At 34.5% G+C, this 26,950-nt stretch overlaps 3 protein-coding genes across 3 annotated transcripts; all 3 read left to right on the top strand.

Moving 5' to 3' along the window:
- Positions 1–4,419: 4,419 nt before the first annotated feature.
- Positions 4,420–11,388, top strand: LOC138335501 (complement C1q subcomponent subunit B-like). The gene is made up of 4 exons (XM_069284616.1): positions 4,420–4,544; positions 5,635–5,948; positions 8,851–9,047; positions 11,099–11,388. Exons 2-4 carry the CDS (start codon positions 5,672–5,674, stop codon positions 11,327–11,329), a joined length of 705 nt encoding a protein of 234 aa, XP_069140717.1. The 5' UTR covers positions 4,420–4,544; positions 5,635–5,671; the 3' UTR covers positions 11,330–11,388.
- A 4,609-nt stretch (positions 11,389–15,997) lies between these two features.
- LOC138335502 (peptidoglycan recognition protein-like) lies at positions 15,998–20,634 on the top strand. The gene is made up of 3 exons (XM_069284617.1): positions 15,998–16,156; positions 18,596–18,799; positions 19,941–20,634. Exons 1-3 carry the CDS (start codon positions 16,087–16,089, stop codon positions 20,282–20,284), a joined length of 618 nt encoding a protein of 205 aa, XP_069140718.1. The 5' UTR covers positions 15,998–16,086; the 3' UTR covers positions 20,285–20,634.
- A 2,982-nt stretch (positions 20,635–23,616) lies between these two features.
- Positions 23,617–26,744, top strand: LOC138335500 (peptidoglycan-recognition protein SC2-like). Its single transcript, XM_069284615.1, has 4 exons — positions 23,617–24,095; positions 24,464–24,583; positions 25,438–25,641; positions 26,339–26,744. Exons 1-4 carry the CDS (start codon positions 24,050–24,052, stop codon positions 26,680–26,682), a joined length of 714 nt encoding a protein of 237 aa, XP_069140716.1. The 5' UTR covers positions 23,617–24,049; the 3' UTR covers positions 26,683–26,744.
- Positions 26,745–26,950: the final 206 nt, after the last annotated feature.

Raw genomic sequence — 26,950 nt, 5'->3', positions numbered from 1 at the left:
TGATATTTGGCAGTACTACCAAAATCATTATATTTACATCTACAGTATCAGTGAAATTTAAGTACAAACGGCCAGACCATGAAGCCAAATTGTGGTCTACAATTTCATTTTTTTAAGGATTAACTTGAATAGATTTTTTATGTTATGGAGATATAACACAAAATTCTGAGTGTACTCTCATCATAAACCGAAGTTAATCCTTATAATTCAATTTACTAAAGATAATCTCTTCAACATTTAAAATTCATTTTGGGACTCTTGTCTATGAAATTATTACGCCGTCATCTCAGCCAATCAGAAGCGACGTTACAAACGGCGACGCCATTTTTTCCTTTATGGGCTGATTTAAGCCAATGAAAATGCTCGTAACAAGCCAAATTGCGGTCTACAACTTCATTTATTAATTATTATAAAGTGATTTCTGCAGGGATGTTTCCAACCAAACTTATCATGCATACAGGTTTACAATGCATTAATGCTGTGTTGTAAATATTAAGATTTATAAGGCATACTACATGTTTGACTGGTCCATTCGAATGATTACCACAGCTTAATTCGCCAAACCTTATCAATTTCAATAGATTACTGAAGAGAACATATAGCATGTCAAAATATTCACCTAATTCGGGCACATATAATTTTAGACCCTATATCTTCCAAATACAACTGCCCAATATTTAGTAGCTTAGGCTATTTAGTATAATGCGTCAGTTCCCTGTCTAACATATGGGTTAAAGAAGTAATATCAGCGGTAAGTTCCGTGTAACAACGAGATACTTACAGACGGGTATGCATGTAGGATAAAAATTACTTCAATTAAGAATTATAGGATACGAAATAATTACATCCGTTTTTAAAATCGCGTAGTAAATGGATTAGTACAAAAAGTTCACGTTACATTGGAAAAACCGAATGGCACTCTGGAAGCAATTAAGCAAGATCTAGTTACAGAAAATTCCGATGACTCAGTGAATTTAGACATAAATGGAATTGGATGACCCCGGATTATTTAAAGGGCATTCTATAACTGAAAAAAATCTAGAAATTAAGATGATTTAACACGACGTATATGCTATTCAAATGAATTTCAGTTTTGGTGTGTAGTGAGAGCGTTTGGGGACAACGGTATGGTATTGTTGTACCCCAGACTCCCAATACCACTCCCTTCTAGTTAAGTTATACCGAGAAATAGAAAACAGTCGTTCCATTCTTCCTATATGAGTTTTTTTAGTCTGAGTATTGTTGGGGTTAGCGTACAGAACCCACATAATATAATAATCTGTTACATTGTCACAAACACTTAATAATTCACAGGCAAGGAAAAGCGACTTTAAGGGATTCGTTAGGAGGATGAAAGTCATAAAGATTCACTTTGTGTCCAAAACAAAGCAATAATGTTTATTTATGGCAATGATGAAATTACATAAAAAACAAACGCATTGTTCCCCGTGTACTATGCTAGTTCATTTCACCGTTCTTGTAGCGTAGCGTAGAACAGTTATGTGCGGTGATGAGGACGACAATTGGATTTTTGTTTTGTTTGTAAGTTTGATTAAATAAGCGTCATATTAATAGCCAGGGTCATGTTAGGACGGCCTCCGATGTATGCGATGTGTTGCGTGTATGAAGTGTTGTGCGTGTTTTTTGGGAGACTGCGGTATATTCGTGTTTTGCCTTCTTGTATAGTGAAACGCTTGCCAATTTTAAATTACTTTAAAACATGGCTATGATGTCATCTTTTGTTGTCCCCAGTACTTTATTTAGACTATTGTTCAAGTACTTGTTCTGTCTGTAAATTAGTACACCTTTCACTGTACATTAGTTTACCTGTAGCTGTAGATTAGTTTCAACTAATCTACAGTTCCAGGTAAACTAATGTACAATGAAAGGTAGAGAGTGACACTACATGCAGCATTGTAAAATTGGACAGATAAATAACAAATAAATGTAATCAAATTCAACATAAATGTAATAGAAAACTTCAATAATACATATTATTACATATTTTCTGTTTTATATATTGATTCGTGGACAGCGGCATAAATCCAATCACATCAACCACAACGCATAAAATTACTCCTTGTGTTGAAAATCAAGACTCTTTAGTATTTCGACAGCACAGGTATTCCTACAATGATGTTTTAATTTTAAATAGGTATATGTACTTTCTTTCTTTGAAAATTGAATGAATGCTTTCGGTATATTTCCCAATAATTCCATTGTTAATTGCTTCATTTCTTGAATATACATACACGTAACACATAAATCCACGTTTCCCAAATTGAATAATTTCGGTATAATTCCTTATCCAAGAATCACACAAAGCCTACTGAACAAATTTGAAATTTTAAGCTTTCTTTTCATCACTTTGCCGTTTTCACTGAATTTCAATGTAGTTTCCTTTAGAATCCACTAAAACTTGATATTATGTTTTAGGACCAATCATATTCTTCATTTCATAATGTAGAGCAGTATATTCAAAATTAATACGTTTCCATGGTAATGCTCCATATCTTGTGAATTTCCGACAAGTTATATCCAAGTGAATGGTCTGCCTCTGACATAAAGAGCAGTTAAATTAACATACCATAAAATAAACTCTGTTATTGGAAATTTGATAATCATTTTACATAGTTTGACTATCTGATCTGTACTGTCTGCCATGTTGCCTCTTGTACTGCTCCACTCAGAATGAAGAGAACTCAAACTCACAAAAAATTCTCTGGTAATAACATTGGTATGGAATTTCATGAAAAATTCATGCAACGCATGCACGACCAGAGTAGACATTTATTACAACAATTACTGTGCTGACGTGTTCAATATCAAAGATGGTTGAAGGCTTTACCTGTAGCTGTAGATTAGTTACACAATAGCCATAGTTAGCATTGTACATCAGAGTGCCATGTTTTAGGTAAGAAAAACACCTCAAACTGTAGATTAGTCAAGATAATGAACAATGAGGTGTTTCTCCTATACATAACTCTGAGGCATGCCACTAAAGACACAAAACAACACACCGACACCGTGAAACATAGGGACCCAGGTTATAGTAATTGATATTCTGTATTTTTGTATTACAGAGTTTTCTGTCCTTGCGGATAGGTATTGATTGTGACGTCATGTCGAGCGTAACGTCATACTTTTAGGAGAAAACGAAGTGAATTGCGCTCACAAAATAATGACGTGACAATCCCGCAAGGGAGCTAACTCTGTAATAGGCAAAGACGGAATATTTGATTCTTCAGAAATCAACTAAAGGTGCAGTACTGACGATAAGCTTAGTAAATGTTTGAGAATCCACAACCTTACCAAACTCGTGTTGATATTTACATTATTGTTTCGATAAGATATGTACCTTTATGAAAGGAAAGAATGATGACGGCAAGTATAACTCTTGCAATCAACATGTGAAACAATTTTCAAAAAATAAGATGAAAGTAGCGATTGATGATATCCATTAATGAAATTCTTATAAAGATAGAATTAAAATGTAAATAACACTATCTGAGTGAAATATGACATTTTTGTCATTCATTTACTTTATTCAAAGTTGCTTTTGATTTATATTCAATCTCAAGATTGCAATAAGAACGTATTTTAAAAGCCAACGGTTATATGTTTTGCTTTCCTAGGGTCACAAAATGTAGTAAAACCCGAGGCTTGTCGAGGGTTTTGCAACATTTTGTGATCCTGAGGGTAGAATATCCCTATCCTTCATATCCACTTATGAAAGAGTATTTTTCTTTCATACCTCGACGTTTTATTGCAATTTTACATCTACATTATCCCGCCATTTCGAAATAAATTCAAAGAAATCCACCACTGGAAGTCAATTTACCATACATGAAAAATAACGTTTGATTTTCAACCCAAATTCCGTTGTTTGCATCTTTTATAGTAAAACCAGTCATAATGTTAAAATTTTACCGAGTAAATAGAGATTTTGTTGACGCCGTGATATCACGAGGCTTTATTGCATGGGTAGCCATGCAGTACAGCCCCAGGCGACATGAGTGTATTGCCCTAGACCAGCCGGTATTACACCCGTAGGTATGAAAGAAAACTTTTTATGCTATAGTAACCGCATTTTTGTTAGATATTTCATCAGGGGATCACAGCTATTTTTTAGAATATAATATTTATTCATTTTTAGATATAGTTTCTGCGGCTTTAATAAAGGAATCTAATGGTCATATAAGTGCACCCGAAATGAAATACTTTAAAACAGTATGCAAACCTACAGACAGGTTGTGCGCACAATAAATGCTTAAATATGAAAACAATATATATATATGCAGAGTATATGTAACATTACCCACAGCTGTTTGTAAGTAATGTTAAATTCGTGTTCGTTTGATATCGCATTTATATTAGCCTATGCTAAAATACCAGAGCGTGAGAAAATATATAACATATGTTAATAATTTGAGCTATATGAAAAGGTCATTGTAGAAAAAGAAACCCTGGCGAAACAATATTTAAGTTCTGAACGCTGACGTGGAAAAAGCATTTGAAACAGAGATGTGCGAGCTTAACAACTGGTAAGATTGTTTTTCCGTCAAACATGTTTTGTTTTTCGTTTATGTTGTACGTTTTGTCCGACTATTCTTTGCATATTTAATTCTATAATTCCGTTAGAAAGCTCGTCAAAAATCAAATTTTCGTTTCATTTTTGTAATATTTCCAATCGAAACTTCAAATTGCTAATCTGATTTTTTTTATAAATGTTTAACCAAGCACATCTGTTTAGTGTACAAAAACTCTACTATGCAACAGAATATAGAAATCAACCTTTAGAAATGATATAAACATTTATTATTATCTATTACAAATTTGTCATCGTTGTTATCTTTTGAATTTTAATGAATATGTATATGCAATACGAATAGAGTAATGGTTGATCTAAAATTAAAACAAAACTCATCTGCTGTATCTTACAAGTATGCGCATTCGCCATTCTTTAAATATTGTATTATCATTGTGTTATACATGTAATGCTATTTTTGTAATTTGCCTTCGATCCTTGTTTAAGGATGTCAAAAATAGAAATAAATTAATTGAATTGAATAATAATTAAAATGGTCTAGTTTAAATCAATTCCAAGATAAATACAGCTTAGAATGACCAGCGCTAAGGTTACAGTACTATAGAATTTAAAATGTTTTTGTTTGAATTAATCTTGGTTAGATTGTTAAATGATCAGTTGTACTGTCCTCCCTGGTGTAATTAGATGTAGGCCGCCTTTCGGCGTTAAACACTGGTGTAACTAAGTGGGACGACACAATAAATTACGTCTGATTGATTTACTGTGACAATATCAAATATATTTATTCTTTTGAGCATTAAAATCATTTTTCTTTTACGAGAATCCTGTCAGTTTTTTTTCTATGATTCCGATAAAAGATATTAATTATATTACAAAAAGAAGAAATTTTATATATAGTGCATATTTGTCAGTGTTTGTGAAATGTCGAGGGAGTTTCTTTAAACTAATATTTGTCTTCAGTTTCTATCATGTTTTATGATTTTGTTCTGCAATCTATTTAGAATCTAGATGCAAAGAATCGTATCATACTAACATCAAACGCTCATTGTCACATGTGGAACTTTTATATTGATTTCATGTTTTAGATTAAAAGATCAAGGAGACGTTTCAAAAGATTTAACAATGCATTTATCAGTTATTTGTATCTTCACCCTCGTGTGCATTGCGACAGTGAGTTGTGACAAAGACAAATATTCAAACTATTATGCCAAACGAAACAAAATGGATAATTACGATAGGAAGATGGACGATGACGGATCATCCGGATGTAAGCTGAAGGTAGAGTGTGAAAACAAGAGAGGTGCACCAGGAGTGCCAGGATTGCCAGGACGAGATGGCTTAGACGGACCACAGGGTCCCGCCGGGGACCAAGGACCAAGAGGCATGCCAGGAATACCCGGTAGGTGCAGACCGCCAAATACCATATATCATTGTAATAAATGATAGAAGTATGATACATACAGAAAACAAATATTTTATTTGCAAATTGTCTGCAATCAAATATTTTATATTTTGAATACAAACAGGTAACAGAAGTAAAAAATATCATCTTAGCAACGATTTTCATAAAAATACATTTCGCAAAATGCTGTCAAAATGACGTTATCCTTGACTTTTGAGCAACTTGAAAACATATTTATATTAAAGATGCTCCACCGCTGACAATGGTATTTTTTCACTATCAAAAACAGGTTCAGACTATTTGGTATTTTTCTTCAGTTACAAAAGTTACTTACTTTACACCATTACCACCACTGGAAAGTCTGAGCTTCTAATTTTACTTCAAGATAAAAATATTACAAATAATTAATTGCATCCCGAAAAAATTTCGTGGCACTATGTTCTATATAGAATGAAGTTCTAAATGCGAACCAAAAGCAAAAAAAAAAAAAAAAAAAAAAAAAAAATTTATATTATATTTTGTGTTAATTAGACATACATATACACAATTAAATACCAATTGTTGTTCAAATGATGAGTATCATTTATGGTCTATCGGCGATGGAGCATCTCACATTTCCGGTATAATGTCCTCTTGTCGAGCCAATCTTAAACGTTGTGACGTCATTATGGCGTACATGATTGTTAATGGCCCACTGCCTTTCTAAACCGAACATTTAAAGTTAATTGAACACAAAAATTTCAGAATAAAAGTATATTGACGGTCTAAGATGAGGTTGCAAGATCAAATAAACGCAAGGTTTCATTCGTAATCGATGTTAACTATGCAAACAACCAAACTTTGCTATCATTATTTTGTACATTTTGGAGGCATGAAAGGATGACAGATAAAAATCCTCTGTGTACCAATGACGGAGTACATTTTTGACAACAACAGCCATACTTATGTCTGCACGCGGTGAACGCGGGCGTATCGAAGCCAATTCATTTTCCCGCATTGTCCCACTTCTGTCATGTAATATCGGGTTAACAGTTGAAGAGAACAACCAACTAAATACTTTTACATAGACTACAGTGTTTAAGTTTGTTAAAGTTTTGTTATGTATTATTAAAACAAATGAATATTATTTAACTTTTGTGTTCTATATTTAAAATCTATGTTCTCATATAACACTAGATAGAAAAAAAGTTTTGGTCCTTCAGCCAGGGTAGCTACATGTATATTGAAATCAGGCGCATTTTGCACTAAAAAAAATCCTGAAATTCTATTGTTTTTACCTATTCATTATCAAAATTGATATTTTGAACCTAAATCTCAATATGAATTTCCAAGTTCATATCATGGTTATCTAGGATTAATTACCTGTCAGAAAACATTTTTACTTTTGAAATTCATAATTAGCCAGCCAATCAGCGGCCGGGTTAAAATACACAGGGGCCATTCCGAAGGTATGTTTTTCATTTAGTTGGTTGTTCCCTTGAATACTACTAGCCAACACATGAGTTTCATATATATACATATGATGGGTTTTATGTTGCTACTGCCGTTTTTATTAAATCCAGCTGGATTTTTTCTTCTGTTAAGAGCACATAATGTAGTTCTACATGTAATATAAGACACAGTATGTAACAGTTATGTTATAATTGCGCCTGCTATGTGTGTAAATGAAGGACATTTATATTTTACATTAGAAACAGATCCTGGCTTCAATGAAAAAAACAGTACAGTATCTAGTTTTAAAGTAGTGGGCTAGACACTTTCCTGGGTTACGATGCTTACGTCTGAATTTGTTTTGCACTTTATCTAATAAGTAAGATGCCACCAAAGCGAAAAGCCGCTACAAATCATGCCACCACGATTCCCTGAACATGAACACGCATGAATAACAATTTCAGCTGATGTTCAGTCTGATAACTAGACTGGTAACAGCACAAGACAAAAGTCGAGCATCACAACGCGCAAGAATGCGTCGCGAACGTCTGTCGGTAGTGTGGCCATCTAGCAATGGGGACACCAAGTCAAGTTGACTTGATTCTAATACTAGACCTGGGAAAATGACCTCACCCCACCCCTCCCCCTCCCCAGGGTGGAAATTCAGATGCGCTTCCTGTTGGTGAGACTCTCAGTGGTCATCATAATTAGTTGACGTCATTGCCCTCATTGACCAAAACAAAAAAAAGAACAAGAAAGCTTTGAACAAGCAATCGAATACAAGGCTGGGGTCGCTGTGATACAAATCTCTGTCCATCGATCAATGGACAAACACTATCCATATCAATGCTTCTACTTCTTTTGTAAAAAAATGTCAAGGGAGATGTGACTCCATACTGAAGGTTGAAAACTGACCTGTAAGGGAGCCGAGTAGTAGTATTATGATACTAAAATGAGACGCATGCAGTTTTCATTCATACAGGAGATGACATGGGATCGCAAGATGTGGTGTGAGTTTCTGTTACGCAAGGGAGTGAACTCTTACCACGCAATGAAAAGCTGTCTCTCAAACTTATCCAAAATATATATGTTTTGATTTTATAGACGGCAGGTATTGGCCCGGGGCTGACAGTGTTTGTAACCATTACTATGGATACTAGCTGTCTTGGCATGGTTCTCATCAATAACCAAACTTCGTTTTTTTTATCGGTGATACAATTTTGTCTTATCAGAAAGTGAGTAAATATTGGTTTTGTATGATGAAATCTGGATTTTATCGAGATCCTTATGGCAGATAAACAGCCGTTTTAGATATCACTCATGCATCTGTATACCAATAACAGCAATATTTTGTTAGAGTAATATTGCTATTGTATAATTAAATTTTCTCAATTATTTTTATTATTTGTCAGGAAATACATTTTTATTAGCTGACATGAATGTACATGAACGTTACATATTATTTCAGGATCATCTAGAACTCCTGTGTCCTTCCTCACAGCTATGGAGTCGAACGCGGGTCCTTTAGATGGTCAAGTATTGGCATACACCAGTGTACTTCACAACCACGGGTCGGGATACAGTCCTACGTCTGGGAAGTTCACAGCTCCGGAGGCCGGCATTTATGTCTTCAATATTGTTGTAGCTGCACAGGAAAGAAAAACGGTAATATATTTACATAATCTAGAAACATATCATTATTTTTACACATTGTTACAAAACGTGTATTTCTGAGTATAATGTAAAGAAATTACAAATGAACTAGGAGAGTTTGATGAAAATCTATTCAACTAGTTTTTAAAATTTTCAAACTTTTTAGGTAACACATTACGTATAACAGAACAAATATGAAAGACATTGCTTTTTGATATTTATAATGATATTTATTTGTTTACTTGAGTTTCCATTTGGTTCTAAGATTAATGTTGTATGGCCCTTAACGAGATCCCCACTTTTGGCGCGTTTGTTCATATGGTGTAATGTTTATCTTTTGTTTATAAAAAACCAGACTGACACCAGTTCTGTTTGGTACGCTTAGCAATGTACAAATGAGTTATATTGAGTGTGTTTGCGGGTAAATTATTTATTATTTTGACTTTAAACTGTACACCAGTTTGATATGCCTTTCTTTAGATAAACCACATAAGCCTAATTATGGCGACTGACCGAAGGGATTATCGAGGCAATACGCATTGCAATCGTCCCTATATAACATAGTATATGAACATTTGTACGATGACCTATATACGCATTGTCGATATACACTTTATCAACATAGTTTTGACAGTAGTTTCACACTAAAGCAGTCGATATTATAAAGAATGGTACAATGTGTTTCTGTCAAAACATGCTTTGCTTTTAGTTTATTTCCACAACGCTGTGTTGGTCCGTATACGCCCGTCATTTTTCTAACGTTGATATAGACATATATTTAAAAAGATCCAGTGTTATCTAGAATACAGTGATTGATATGACTTCTTTAACTGATACATAGAGAATCTGTCATTCATTTCCCTTCATATTACATTTAAAATACCAGTTGAGAATTAAGAATTGCGAGCCTTTGGCGAGAAAAAATGCACAAAAAAAATCGAAACGAGTATCATCAATCAAATATGAAGGGAAACGAATGATAGATTCTATTTATCATATGACTAGTATTTGTCTTTGTTTTTTCCCGTTTTGAGTTTTCCACCCGATAATTCATCAATCGATCAGCTAGATTAGGACCGTATCACTAGAAAACAAAAGTCGGTCAAGTACCAATGCGCCGTTTATATTGTGACGTTTTCTTGACGTCACAGATTGACGTTCAGCACGAAAACACATTCCCCAAAAGTCGTTCACAGTTGTTGTCATGCATGATTTTGTCATCGCTTTGAACTTTAACTGTTTGATTTAGGAGATTTGAAAGATGTTTTCATCTATTATCATGTTCGAATCGATACGAGAAGGTGAGAATTGATACTGTTTTTACGCACCGTTATAAATCTACAGATAAGTGAGGTGTCGTCGTTCAATCCAGCATTTCGTGGTAAATTATTGTAGCAAAAAAGAAGGTCGTTTCCCACGCGTAGAAATAGTACCATTCATGGGAATCAACCAATCACAAAGCATATTATAAGACTCTTTCATATGTGCATATTATAAGACTCTTTCATATGTGGATATGAAGGATAGGGATATTGTACCCGAGGGTCACAAAATGTAGTAAAACCCGAGGCTTGCCGAGGGTTTTGCAACATTTTGTGATCCCGAGTATTTGTCGAGTGTGTGTTATTTACAGTACACACCGTATTCCAGGCCAAAGTATAAAACAGTGAAGCGTGACCTTGCTGAACACACACTCGCGCACTATAAAAATGTTATCGTTTTAATACGTGCAATAACTCCGGAGCAATCCCTGTTTTACAGTGCTGTGAAATACGCTAGGTTTGGTCCAACTCGTTTACATTGTTTCCATGAATACTTTCTACTACAATAATTGTGTGTTATTCAGCTCTCATTATATCAAATAAACATCGCAGTTGTTAATTAACGATTTGTTTGTAGCACATGTGGATACATTCCGTACGCATTATGATACGGTGAGCTTTGATCGAAATACTTTTTCCCCTTGTCTTTTTTAACCTTCATTTCTAAAAACTCACGTGTGTGAAATAAATTCTATATCCAACAACCCCTCGCTGTGTAACTTCTATATATGTTTGTTAAAGGCCGCGGTCCAGTTATTCAGATCTGCTGCGGGCGAGAACGAGGATGACGAATGGATCGTAACAGTGTGGGCCGAAAGTCTGCCAAGCTGGGGTACCTCATCAAACACCATCTACTTATCATTAGACCAGAATCAACAAGTCTACTTAATCGCAAGACGAAATCTGAAATCATATTACTACGCCAGCAGGTATACCACCTTTAGTGGACACTTGGTGGCGCCTGCCAATTGATTTTTTCTTCAGCCAATCTACGATTAAATGAATACACAAATAAAGACATTTACACTTGTTCCTCTTTTGGAGTTTTTCTTTTGTTTATTCAATTTGATCAAGACATATATCTATTTAGTACATCACGTGACATGGTACTGAATTCTGATTGCCTCTTCGCTTGGGTATCATTTGCAATAGTGTCCAGTGAAGCATGAACTATTGAAGAGGTGTTAGATTGAGCGTGAATCTATTTTGACGTCAATATTCTATAATTACATGGCGTAAATATAACGGTGCGTTTCGATCAAGACGTCAAGATGCCGACAAGACTGTGGATAGGGAAGGAAACAAGTGTTGCTTTTCTACGGGTGACAATTCACTATTTCTATATTGATATAAACTTCTATCTTCATGAAACCCGAAAGGATTAGAACCAAGTGTATAAAAATAAATCAGTTTTTTTATGTTAGTTACACGATACTAACTCGAAATTTCGGCTTTTAAACTCGAAATTTCGGCTTACTAATGCAAAATTTCGACTTTCTAAATCGAAATTTCGACTTATTAACTAGTTGTGTTTACTGGATTGTCTTCTTCATATGTTTAGTTTTATTTTTTTTTTAATTAATTTGCTATATGCAATATCCATTTGAAAATAACGTTACTGGCGTTATTTTCTTCAATGTCACGTAAAAATTATGCGCAGTATGGATTTCAATTCAAGATGGTTGTTCGCAAGGGAGGTAACTAAGATGGGAATAATATCCCTTGAAGTGTTTGTATTACAATCAAATGAAAAGGGGTCATACACATGTGAGGGGGATGTACTGAAACCCATTTATTGCCAGATTGAGAGGTCACTATATAATTGTCCCCTCAATATCGTCATCCCTCAAAATTATTATGAGATAATAGTGCCCTCTTAACCGGGCCAAGATAGATAAGTATACAAATGATTACCTATTATTTGCCGTTTTTGAAATAATATTTTAATATTTTTTTCAATATTGGATTTACGTCAGAATAGTGGGAAAGGGATTTATAAGTTGTGTTTACTTGTGCCCGATCATGTTGTAATTGTTTTTGCAAAAAAACAAAAAAAACAAAAAAAAAATACAAACGTTTAATTAAACGCAATTGAGTTGATATTTCATATTGAGGAAACTATCACAACACAACATTTCAATGTAAATCTAGGATAAAAGTCAATGGTTTTAGCTCTTCATAAGTTTAAAGATGCTCCACCACCGACAGAGCATAAATTATATTCATTATTTGAACAACATGTTTACATGTTTTAGCGTGTATATTTATGTCTAATTAACACAAAAAATATGAAATAATTCGTTTCGTGTTTGTTGCATGCACAATCAGTACTTAATTCCATATAGTATATGGATTTTTTTCGGGATGCAATTAAATATTGTTCATATTTTTAACTTGAAGTAAAATTAGAAGCTCAAACTTTTCAATGGTTTTAATGGTGCAAAGTAAGTAACTTTTGTAACTGAAGAAGAAAACTAAATCGTCTGTTCCTTTTTTACCATTTTTCAGCGGTGGAGCATTTTTAAGACACTTCATATTTCGTAGAAAGATTTTTTTTGGATACGGCCTAATATTATACTGGTTGAGTTATGTAACAAAAATCTTAACATAGACATACGCTTTAAAGATACGGTCATATAAGTGTCTAATTCCATTCTCCATTGATGATCGGGAGTTCAACAATTATTAACGCCATGACAGTGTTTGAATGTATCTATCAAAATTCACACGGTGTTGTTTTTAAAATTGTAAACACGGCGCTGAAGACAACCGGCCGAAAACCTCCCACAAACGTGACCTTGAGCAGATAACACCAAGGACGATATCAGCGGGTGAGATTATTAGAACTGTATACCAGAATGGAGTCAATTGTATAAGCTATATTACAATCTCGTTATTATAACGTCGATACATGTATAGCAATAAAGAAACCCCGGTTTTGTGTACTTTATTTAAAAGGATTACTTCAAACTTAATCAATGTTAATAGTTATCATGAGTTTTATTTTGAAATTGAAAACTAAAAAAATGTAACTATTTCGATGAATAAAAAGTGTCGATAAGGTAACAGCTAAAAGTACCCAAAATACTCACATTTATACACGTAATAAATAATACTATCCATATTCAAACTGAATTAGTTTTTTGAGGCTTTCCATCATAAATTTGATATTTTGTTTTGACATTTGGCTCTACTTTGAAAATATTTCGTGTGGCATCTGTGTATGATTATGTAGAGAATTGCTTTGCGATAACGTACAAATTGCATGAAATAAAGAAGTTGGCGGTGCGGATAGGTAAAACAAAATACACATGGATGATATCTGACATGCTACCAACTATCTAACGGCGTAACAATCATTAATCAACATGTTACATGTAATAAGAAATTTATACGCCCGAAAAGGGACATCTTTGAAATATAGGGCATCGTTCAGATAACAACAACCATCGCGTTAAGTAACCCTGCAGATATAGGTCTTATTATGAAAATTGTAACCATTGTACTGAGTTTGAATCAGAAAAAAATATCATAGCGGATAGTACATCCGCAAATAAATCCATAGGCAAATATTTAAATATGCTTATACATCATATATATGTATTTCTATTGGCTATGAAAGTGGAGATGCTTATTGTAAGATTATTCAAATGTGGATATAATGGATAGGATTATTCTACCCGAAGGTCACAAAACGTTGTAGCCACGGGTTTTACAACATTTTGTGATCCCGAAGGTAGAAATTCCCTATCCTTCATATCCACATATGAAAGAGTATTTCTCTCTCATACCTCGACGTTTTATTGCAATTTTACTACTATAATTATATATCCAGTATTTTATATTAAATTCGAAAAAAATACCGCGACAGCAAGTAAATTCTCAATACATGAAAATTATGTGATATTGCAATGAAAATCTCGTTGTTTGCATCTTTTAAAGTTCACATAGCTTAGTTTCTGGGAAAAAAATGTGCCGAGAAAATAGTAACTTTGTTGACGTTGTGACGTCTCGAAGCTATATTGTACGAGTAGCCATACAATACCGTCAGCCTCAGGCGACATGTATTGCCCGAGACCAACCAGTATTACACGTGTAGGTATAAGAGAAAATGTAATTTCTGCTACGAATAAAAAATGTAACATCCGATTTTTCTGTGATTTGTAAGTACAAATGAATATCATGCCGTTTATAAACTTACTGACATTCTTACTTTCAGTATAAAACCCTACCCTACATTTAGCGAGTTTGTAGAATAGAACATGCGTTAAAGGTAAAACGTTATGTATTTTCAGGCATTGTTGGTCATTTTCGTTTATCTCCTTTTATCTAGCCATTTACTGCTATCCTAGCTGGAAAATATACGGAAACAAAAATTTAAACGAAAAAAAAATTCTAGTATGCAAAGTATTTGTCACTTTCGCAATCTACAATAATTTCTATAACTGAAAGCGGTAATTTAAAGATCATCAGGACGTTTTATCAGATGTTGCCAGAATCTTTATACATTGGAATGAATTATAATTTGGTTGGTAATTATGGGTTACTATTTTTATTCTTATTTTCTATTAAACTTATATTATTAAGTTAATCTTCATCGACCCATCGACCCTCCAAATTGTATAATGATTTGATTTTTTTCTATTTGCCAGCGTCCGGAGCAAAAAAGTGGAAAAGGGAGAACCTGGAAATTGTTAGATTGCAAAATATTAGGTTTGAAGAAAGAAAATGTCCGCACTGTACTACTCAAGACATAGGTGACGAATTCCATTACTTGCTTAAATGTCCATTATATATCTAGATAGGTCTTCTTCTATAGAAAGTTACTTTTGAAAGTTTAATGAATTAATGAATACCACCAACATTGGCACTTTGAAGGCCCACTACCTTTCCGGAGCAAAACATAAAGGTTTCTTAAAAAAACATTAATCACATCAGAAAATATATATCAATGGCATAAGATGACGTTACAATACCAAACATGCAAAATTTCCTGCGTAATCGCTAATTTGCTGTGTGGCGCAGTGATAGTCTACTACTGGGCGGTATTAAGGACGACGGCGGGAAACATACGATGACCCGCGTTATGAAAATTAACATTTTTTTAGTTTATAAGTTTCCTTAACTTACGACGCAGAATTATCGGTATAAATACTTACTTTATATAACTATAACTTAAGTGCACTTAGAATTTGAAAATATTATAATGTGAAATCACAATGTGTATCAGGATGTCAAGATGTAAGTAATTTTGTACATATGTTTCCCTAATCAGGAAAGGGAGTAAAGTTAGACAGTTTCAAGTTTGAAAAATTGGCGTCTATAGGCCAGCTCTTGACCCATTAGACCCATTAAGTTTGAAAACTTTAGACATCCGATTCCTGTCCAACCGCCTCGTCGATTTATTGTGTGACTGACATATTGTAATTGCGCGGGGTCACCACTTCAAACTACGTGATTCCAAGCTTGTTTTCTTCCTAGTTCTCATCTCAAGTAACTGGCAAGAGACCAACACTTCAAAGCGAGAAAGAAAGGATTTGTTTACGGTTTCGTCACGTATTGAGAAGTAAACATTCTCAGTTTGTTTTCTTCCCTATTGTCATCTCTTGTAACTGGCAAACGACCAACACTTGGAAAGGGGGGGGGGATTTTCCGAAACAGATTTTTATATAATAGCCCGGCCACAGACGGAGAACATTTGTGGAAGTGTTTCTCACCAGAACGTCTCGATGAACAAGATGATGATGTCGTTTCCAAAGTTGTTGCTGGTGGTGACTATGGGTTTCTCCTTAATTGTTGGTATGTAGATTATTGATAAATATTTGATATGCTCTGATTTTTCACTATTTTCATTGGCTAATACATGATCACGTGACATTCAGTATATAGCATATTGACTCGGTGTTTCCATCTTTTTTTTTCTTTTTTTTTTGTGGCGTACTTTGATCAATGCTTTTCTTTGTCAGCGGTTGGGCATGGCATAGCATCGAATGTGCGAAGCTCTGCTTTTTTCTTTTCTTTTCTATTTCAAGAAGACCTAAAACAGAGAGCGTAACGTAAAGTGGACATATATAATAACTCCTCATATAGTCAAACAAAGAAATTTCTACTTGCAACTTTGTACACGAACCGATCCGACAAACCAGATAGTCACTGAGCAAAACAACAATTGCATGTTTTGATTTGATAACTGTCTAGCATACTAAAATACATATGTTACCACCATGCATTATGACGATAAAACTTTCAATTTAAAAAATAAATCTAAAATTCCAATTTGAACGTTGATTTTCTGTGTCCATGCAGTGCCACATGCCTTATGTGCCGCGTCTGCGAAACCTATGATTTCGCACCATTTGCGATGTTGCAGTGGCTTGATATGCATGCCAGTAGGTTCTTGCGTTATACTGTCATCGGAACAATTTAGTTACAGACTATAGTGTTTTATCTTATGGAACAAATAATAAAAGAATAATTATGTTATGATGTTAATTGTCACTTTGTAGTTTTGAAAATTATTTTCTTCTTTTTTTATTTCATTTTTTGTCTCAAGAATTGGTAACATTTTAGTTGGTTATGTACAGTTATATTCTAAATGCTTGTTTTTCATGTTGTCTCCTCATTCTGTGGGAGTATGCGGAGGTATGTGGAAATATGCGGGTGTATGCGGGAGTATGTGGGAATATGGGGGAGTATGTGGGAGTATGCGGGAGTCGATATCCAGTTCTCAGCGTAGTGAAGAACTGTAATGTTATTTGATTACAAGAAACTTAGTATTTATAAAACCATTGATATTGTAGTTCTTCACTAATTGTATCAGTAGTGGAATACTTCTAATTCACATGAAATTGATAATACGTTTGGGGTATACATGTACGTTTGAGACGAACTCCGAGTAAATTGTACGCATGTAGTGCGTCTATACTCAGAACTGAAGGTGTCTATCTAAATATTGACCTACATGTACTAACGATTTTACATGTTCTCGATAAGGGTTCTGTTAACATTTCCAATGCTTTTAAATGGATTATCTGCCAAAATCTATGTCTGGGCAGGTTCGTGTGTGAATTCTTGAATTAACATGCCGATTGCACATTTGATAACGGATCAATCTGCTAACTACCTATACAAGTTTTCGTGAAATTCTGACTTTGTATAACAAGGAACCGCACAACCATATTCAGAGTTAACCGATAATTTTCTGGAATAATATAATATTGTGAAACAAATGTGTGAATTGTTATGATATTGTTTTGTGGTTAAACGACAACTTGTGATGTTTATATTATAAACATCTTACACACCGGTGTCGTCCAAGAGGGATTAACTCTAATTTACTAAACAAGTTCTTCCCAAAAAGCTAATCGGGCTACGCAGAAGCTTAACTATTTGGCTAGAAAAAAATATGGAAATTAGATAATGATGTGATTATATTGCTTAGAAATGTTAATTGTTCTGTTGGAAGCCATTTCATAATTTGCGAGTTTGTGTTAGTGCAAAGTTAAAGCCAGGTCTAGTACAGACGAACAGTTTAATTATACTTTTGATACCAACAAAATAAAAAAAGGATTTTATGAAGAGATTGCTAAAAAAGACCAATAACATATTGAACTTTATCTCATTTGTTTCTGTGTTTTTTATGGTCCGTTTTCATTCCGCTTTTAGTGTGTACTGGCATTCCGCATTAGGACAAGTCAAAATAATCGACTACCAGTTTTGAATTCGGGGTGTTAGTTTTATTCCGCCCAGTAAGTTCTTGGCAATAGTCGTACAGACCTGATGTTGGGCCTGAGCAGAGACATGATTTGTCTGATATTTATTGTTACACAACGGTGTTCTAATTAAGAAATATAGTAGTAATGTCTCGGACATGGTATACTACTACAAATATATTTGCTCCACATGTAAATTGAACAAGATTTCATTAAAATGCCTGATTAATTTCTAGAAAATTCAGAATACTTTTACCACAAATGCTCGTTCTACACTGAATTCTAAGATGCAAGCACTGTGTCCGAGTCCGGACATATTCAAGTCTGTTTCCGTAATTCGTTTTAATAATACTTGACGCGCAATACTTGTAACACACGAATGAAGCGTCTGATTCAAGCGTTCTTGCTAAATGACTATCCTACAAGATGGCGTGAATTGCTTATGACACTAACTGCTACGTAGCTTGAGGTAACACTACATCAAATGTGTGATACAAGTAATACAACTATATAACCTGTGTTTCAGGAGGGACCTCGGATCGAATCTGCGACAACATACATGTGATTAGCCGTGACGATTGGGGCGCAAGAAGTCCAACAACCAGAAGTGGACTGTCTGATCCAGTGAACATGTTCTTTGTCCATCATACAGCTACCGACACATGTGATGATGTTAGCAGTTGTTCTAGTATTCTTCGAGGTATTCAAAACTACCACATTAACGACAAAGGTAGGTATCGGTGGATTAGACTAGGGAATAAAATTTCGGAGTGTAACATCTAACAGAGAAATAATGCACTGCAATTTATCCCATAACTATGCATGGTTCACAATGGAAAACCCATGTGATAAATCCCATAGCAGTTGGTTATCGTTTATGTTTACACACCTCAGGCGCCTCTGATTGGTCAACTCCAAGATCTCTTGATTCCGTTTGGCTCTCAACTTCGGGCTACTTTTCACAGCGCGTTTTCTTTTAAATATCATTGTATTCACTGTTTAACAGGTAGTTGCTTATTCAAAGTGTTAAACAATAGAATATTGGCTCTCTATTTATGCACTATATTTTATGGCGGGAAGTTATCACTACGCATTGTATGGTGGTAAGTTTCCCAGAATGAAGACGAGAGAATGGTCACCACGGTATAAATATAGAGTTAAGTTATGGGATAAATAAGTTCCCCAACGCTTGACTGTTGTTTATCATGTTTATCTAAACTCTCGTTAGTTAATTTTCAAATTTTAAAAAGACACTCGCTAAAGCTCGTGTCTTTTCAAAATTTGAAAATTAACAAACTCGAGTTTGATTACCATGATAAACAACAGTCACTTGTTGAGGAACATCTATATAACTATTTTTTATTTGTTATCATACTAAATCCGACTTTCCGTTTTGCAGATAGTTTTTCTTCATACTACTATAATGAATCTTCTTTGCTTTATACCGAGTCTGGCTTTTTTGAATACCACTGTAAAAATAAAAATCCGTGAATGGTTCGAAACCCCTACGTTATCGTGACGTCATATTATTGACATTGACGTTGCGTATTGATTCGGAAAAATTATTCATTGAAATATCAATAAAATGGTACGTTTAAACATTTTTTTACATTAACTTTTTTACATTAATTCTAAGCATTGGTGTCCCTATTTTATATACATCAAAGGACCAAATAAATGTCCATGCGTTGTCGCACAAAAAACCTTCAGTTTTGCTATAGCATATTGCATAATTGAATATAACGATAGTGATAGTAACCCATGAAATATCGAGGATGCCAATTAATAAACACGCATCTAAATGATAACCATTCAGCTAGAATAGTTCTTAATCGTTTGGGTAATTATACAGCAGAATTGTATTGTTTTAGAGTGGAGTGATATCGGCTACAGTTTTCTGATTGGTGGAGACGGGCAAGTGTATGAGGGAAGAGGCTGGGGAGTCGAGGGAGCCCATACATATAATTATAACCGCCGAGGCTACGCTGTCTCCTTCATCGGAAACTTTGAAACGACTCTACCTTCTACCCGCGCACGCAACGCAGCTAGAGCACTGATCCAATGCGGAGTCGATAAGGGACACATCAATGAAGACTACACCTTACATGGACATCGTGATGCCGATAGAAGGGTTCACCCAACAGTCTGCCCTGGACAGAGACTTTATGACGAGATTAGTACATGGCCCCATTTTGACAGCAATGTGCCGCGATGATTTCATAAACCTTTCATATTCGACCATGTCTTCTTTGGAAAGGAGAAAATGAAAGATTGAAGAAACCGTATATCTATAATTCTTGTGTAACTTCCCCTCTTTCTTATGTATTAGAGACTATATATACTGACAGCAATGTGAACCCATGATTTTATAAATCATATTCGATCATGTTCTTTGGAAAGAAGAAAATTAAAGATTGAAGAACCGTATATTAATAATTCTTTTGTAACTTACCCTCATTCTTATGTATTAGAGGCTATATATACTGACAGCAATGTGAACTCATGATTATATAAATCATATTCGACCATGTTCTTTGGAAAGAAGGAAATAAAAGATTGAATAAACTTTCCCTCTTTCTTATATATTAGAGACTATATATACTGACAGCAATGTGAACTCATGATTATATAAATCATATTCGATCATGTTCTTTGGAAATAAGGAAATTAAAGATTGAAGAAACCGTATATAAATTATTCTTGTGTAACTTCCCCTTTTCCTTTTTTTTATTTAGTCGGACACGATCGAAATATTTTGCGCACCAGAATGAATGCCTATATGTTAAATACGCGTTAGCGCCCCATATTGAATATATTCTTAGAGGAATTGCTCCATACAAGCATGGTTAACATAAAAGCGAAATCCTATCCCTATATTTACACTCACACGACTTTTTATTTATATTTTATGCAATAAAATCGTCATTTGAAAGTGACGTAATTATTCAATAGAAGTCGGTCAAAAGTGGTAGGAGCTTACTCAATTGAACAGCGAATGATGACTCTTCACGTAAGATAAAATTATTCATCCGCGACGACTAAAAGTTAATATATAGCGTAATAACGTAAAGTATTTGTACTCGGCCACATGTGTGAACTCGGTGACCGTTATTGTGCAGCGAGGCGAAGCTGACGCACGCTTACACACTGGAGTTTGCCGAAGTTGTCAAAACACCAGTGTTCAAGTAGCTCAATGTGTTTGAGATTGTCGTCTGACTTGACGATATTACATCCTTGGGAGCCATGTGATTATATAATCTACGCTTAGATCCATAACCATCGATAAATGAAACAACTTCATTTGTGTTCGATGGATACAATGTATTTGTGGTGACGCATAGCTGTCAACAGAACAAAGACAAGAGGATATGTTTATAACTGACCTCTGTCAGAGGGTCTCACGCCCGTCCACCCCAAGGACTCGATCGTAGGACGAACACAGGCACAGAGGTAATGTTTACATTTGACATCCATCATTTTTAACAACAATGAAAGCACTGCACGTCGCCCGGTCGGGTTTTTTCCCCGTTTCTTTATACATTGGTAATTTAAAAAATGTTTGTATCATATATAAGTATAATACATATATATATTGTTTACATTTTTCCCAAATTCTATGAAAAACAACAGTATACACGTAATGTTGTGTCAAAATGTAAACAATGCCATGTGTTTCTTTAACAAAAGGTAGCCCCTTTACGTTGCATAGAACATTTTCATACGCAAGTTCAAAGTTCAATGTTACCATGCAGTTATGGTAAACAAAATCGGCTAGTACTTGCGTATAGTAAACAAGCCTAGCAAGTGTAATTATAAAAAAAATGACGTAACAATCGAAACCTACCCACAAGGGAGCTAACTCTGTAATATACAAAGACGGAATACTTTTCAGAGAAAACAACTTGAGTTTCACTTACAAAATAATGACGTCACAATGGACATCTAACCGCAAGGGAGGTAACTCTGTAGAATGCAAAGACGGAACAGGCGTTAATCTGATAGGACTAGGATATGGATTTCCATGTCCTACTCTTTAGGTAATGAACAGTCCTATCCTTTTTCTGACCCTGTAATTTCCAAAACAAAACAGTGTTTAAAACTACAAGTAGTCTACCCGATATAAAAAAGCGAAGACAAATATTTATTTACTAACTCTATCAAACTGTAGAATTTTTAGGAATTTGTATTTTGTTTTGTCACAAGTTTTGTTAAACTCGTTGCACTGTTATATAAACAATAATGTAAATCATTTTGAAATGCTGTGATATTCAAATTCAAAGATTATATTAACATATATTGCATCAAAAATGATTTAAATGTAGTCTTTTTCCAAGTAAACATCAACGAGATATGTGAATGTTTGTTTGTTTGTTTGATTAATTAACGTCCTATTAACAGCTATGGTCATGCAAGGACGGCTTCCCATGTATGCAGTGTGTAGTTGATTGTATCTTTTAAAATAAAACCAGTCTAGTGTCTGAATAAAATGTACTGAGTAAATAGTAATGTTGCTAACGCTATATGACGTCACGAGGCTGTATTGCATGGGTAGCCATGCAATGCAATCCGGAGCCGGAAACTTAGGTGACTAACCCGACTTAAAAAAATTCATAGAAAAAAAAAAAAAAAAAAAATAGGGTCGGTCGGGTAACCCTAAACAGACGTATTATTTTTTTGGCTTAAGGTGTCAACAATGGTTGGTTTCGGTCGATTGCTGAAGCACCCAAGCAGGGTATGCCTATTTCTTATTATATATAGTTATATCACATCACGCACACGATTTTTTTACATTATAAGTGCATTTAATTACCCCTTGTTGGTATCTAGACGAAGCGTGATATCTACTGGATCAAAGAATAGTCATATCATTTGAGGCTTATCGACCTGAAATCAATATAGTATGTATAAAAGGAGTTGCCTAGTGGTAAAGTTCACTATTTATATTCACAAGAGTAACAATACTAACGATGTATTTTCTCATGTAAAATCTGTAAACATTACCTCTGACCCTGTTGACGGGCCCTAGACCGTATGTGACAGGACTGAAATGATCACGTGACAATCCTAATGGAATGTCAATGCTGATGATCCAGTTTATTCGTTTCGAGATTCGATTGAGATACTAATGACTGTGGAGTTATTCTGTAATATATGCTACCATTTTTATTGATTTTCCTCATATATATCCACAAAAAATGCACATGGTAATAAATTTTCCGGTTTCGTGGTTGAAAAATATCACTTGTATACGCGAGAATCAATTTTTAACTATAACATTAAAGCTTTTTAGCAGACCTTTTAAACTTACATTAAGCAAATATTTTATTAATATCAAATCTCAGGGTTTTCAAATAATATTTTGAATAATTGTATTGGTAGAGAAAAAATTCTATCACTTTATATTTCACTTTCACGTAATATTATTTCTTCGTGTTTGTTTCCAGTCATATGATCATGTCGCTTAAATGGAAAGAAAAATGCTGTTATAAATGATGTAATAACCAATATTTATCACAGAACTAGCCCGTCCAGCCATGTCATAAATATCGTAAGACACAAGTGTAATAAAACTATTATGACGTCAGATGTTGTCTCAGTAGACACAAACGTCACATCCGAGCCTGATTTCTTCTGTTTTATATAGAGATGAAATCTAAAGTTTTGCTTATATTTCTATCAATAAAAGTTATGTGATAAATAGAATCTTACACTCGTGACTATGTGATATGAAATTAATGAAATAATCTGTTATGTAACTCGCTTAAAGGCTCGTGGCGAAAGGCTCGTGGCATTTTAAATTATTGAACTCGTTTGATAAATTTCATATCACTTAGTCACTCTTGTTATATCATCTATGTACATATCTTAATACATAACGATTGGTTTTATCATTGTTTAAGGGTCCGACACGCTTTGTTTGAATGCCGGCGGAACTTGCCAAGATGACAGCACTTCCTGTTCCGGTAACTACGTCAGCAACATGTGTTCCGGATCTGCCTCAAGGAGATGTTGTGTGCCATCATCAGGTATACATTGTGTATATATTCACATGATAATTAGTTTATTATGATAAATGTTGTCATTTTTTTAGGTAGTTCTTAACAACACATATGTTACAATAATCATTACTTATATAAGAAATGAACCCGCTTATAACAAATGTCTCGACATATTACCACAAGCCTTCCACCTCTGGGTCTCAAGTTCGAATCCCATTTGGGGAGTTGACAGGTACTGACCACTGGTCGATGGTTTTTATCCGAGTACTCCGGCTTTCCTCCACCAATAAACCTGGCACGTCCTTGCATGACCCTGGCTGTTGATAGGACGTTAAATTATAAAACACAACCCTATAACGAATACAATTGTGATGATACCGTAACAATTTTCGTAGATCCATGTAGTGCGATAGGAGGGATCTGTCAGGACGACCATCTTTACTGTTCTGGATCGTACTTCACAGGGAAGTGTAATGGAGGCTCCACTAATCGGTGCTGCACATCTCACCACACAGGTATTTTTTCATGAATTGTTGTGTTTTCATTTCAAAACGCAGTCGTAACTGTACATGTCAAGCATCCAAGGAGTTCCAATTGCCTCAAAATGTACAAATGATGTCGCCATTCGTAACGTCGCATTTAATTGGCTGATATAATTTCGTATCGATATATTAAAGAAAAAAAAGTGCATCAAGAAAATATGGAATTTAAATGGATTAAGAATGATGAGGACTTCGTCTTACAATGAGAGAACTGAGAAGTTTTCGAGATTTAACAGTATTTTATCTTGTACATTTCAGTAGTTCATCGACCTATTCAAGGATCTATTTTCAGCTAATAATAATCACAAATTAACAAAAACCAAGGTTCTAGCTTAAATATATAGAATATGTGTAAAACAAGCAAATTCGTGGAATTTCCATTCCTCGCTTTCAGGACATATTATAGGAGAACATTATTAAGGTTAGGTTTCACCTTGATTGAAACATGAAAAAACAAACCGAAGTCTTATTTCGGAAGTTAGACATTTAACTTATATTATGTTTATCTTATATCATCCGATCTACCAGAGTTCCTTTCCTTTCGTTCAAACTCTGTACACAAGGCCCGGTAAAGTCTGAACGAAGGGAAGGAACTCTACTAGATTGGAATGACATGTACGAAATATATATATATTAGTTGAGTACATGTATAATGATTCATAATGGTTGAGTATGTGGTATATTTCCATTTCATATATCATGATTACGCCTTTTCATATCTTTGTTTTTATAGTGTCTTTGATAATATGTCAACTGGTCTTTTCAACAATAATTGTTTATTAAGAGATTAGTTAACTTAAAATGACTATACTTACACGGTGTTTCAGAAGGAGCTTCAAATTCAATCTGCGACAACATACATGTGATTAGCCGCGACACATGGGGTGCAAGAAGGCCAGCTCAGCGAACGACATTGGGACATAGTGTTAATCTGTTCTTTGTTCACCACACGGCAGGTCGAACGTGTCATACGGAAACTGAATGTGCAAGCGTGCTCAAAGGTGTTCAAAATTACCACATGGATACTAGAGGTAAACCGAAATTCCTTCATCTGTCTTAATTAAATGTCATAATAACTTCTTCATTTATCGTTACTATAAACATAGGAATATTCGTGAGTGTTTATCTTTGCGAATTGCATGTTATAATTGATTAATTATTTTGCAACATAGTTTCAGATGTGCACTCTCAATTTTACACAAAGGACATTTTTACATTTTAAAACATTTTAAACGTCATTCACTTTTATTTCAGCGTTTTACAGGAAATAATTATTTTAAACAAAATAACACATTTTTAGTAAGTTATATATATTTTGGAGACAATTACGTTTCTCACAAATGATTATTTTTTATAGATAGAAAATGCTAATTTAAGATACTGAGTTAAAATTTAAAAAAAAATGAGTAACTTAATTTCTTCTGTTGATAAAATTGAATTAGACAACAAATAAAAATTACAAAAAGACTGATTCATGTACCAATGCGATAACCGATAATGTTTGTGCGGAACTAGTAACTCCAGTAGAGATTGAATGTAACTTTCTGTTCTCGCTGAAATGAGGTTAGCGCGGGATATCATCTTTTGACGTCATTCCATCACCAACGGAAATAATAGTCCCGCACAAACGTTATCAGGTATCACATGGTACGTGAAATAGTTCCATTGAAAGAATAACATGAAAATTATGAAAACTATATTACCTTTGTGATTTCCATTCCTTTTCAGGTTATAGTGACATAGGTTACAGTTTTCTGATTGGTCAGGATGGACAAGTGTATGAGGGGAGAGGCTGGGGAGTTGTAGGCGCCCATACACTGCACTACAACAGCTGCGCATACGCGGCGTCCTTCATGGGAAACTTCATGGAGACGCTACCTCCCGAGAGCGCCCTGAACGCCGCAAAGGCACTGGCCCAGTGCGGAGTCGAAAAAGGTTACATCAAGGGGACTTACAGCCTCTTTGGTCACCGAGACGTTGGGACTACAGAGTGTCCAGGAGATAATCTATATAAAGAGATTAGAAACTGGACTAGGTATAACTCTACTCGCATGGCGACCATACAATGTTAATGAAATGTTTACCTATTATTTTTGATAAAACAAAAATTGAATTAAAAGAATTGTCAAACCCGGATCTTACTTATTATTTTTGATAAAAACAGATGACTGTTGGTCTAGAATAAACTCATATTTTTGTGTTATTTCTCAGTAACATAAAACATATATTCAAGTTATAATCCTTAAAGAGACAATTCACTCTAAGTGAACATTAAATGAGAATGCAATGTATGAAAATACATGAAAAAATGCTAACTACTTTCGCGAGCAATATGTTTTC

This window comes from Argopecten irradians, chromosome 11 (assembly GCF_041381155.1).
Source record: "Argopecten irradians isolate NY chromosome 11, Ai_NY, whole genome shotgun sequence".
In the NCBI taxonomy this organism is placed as follows: domain Eukaryota; kingdom Metazoa; phylum Mollusca; class Bivalvia; order Pectinida; family Pectinidae; genus Argopecten; species Argopecten irradians.
Note: the sequence above shows the minus strand (reverse complement) of the source record. Positions and strands in the feature narration are given on the sequence as shown.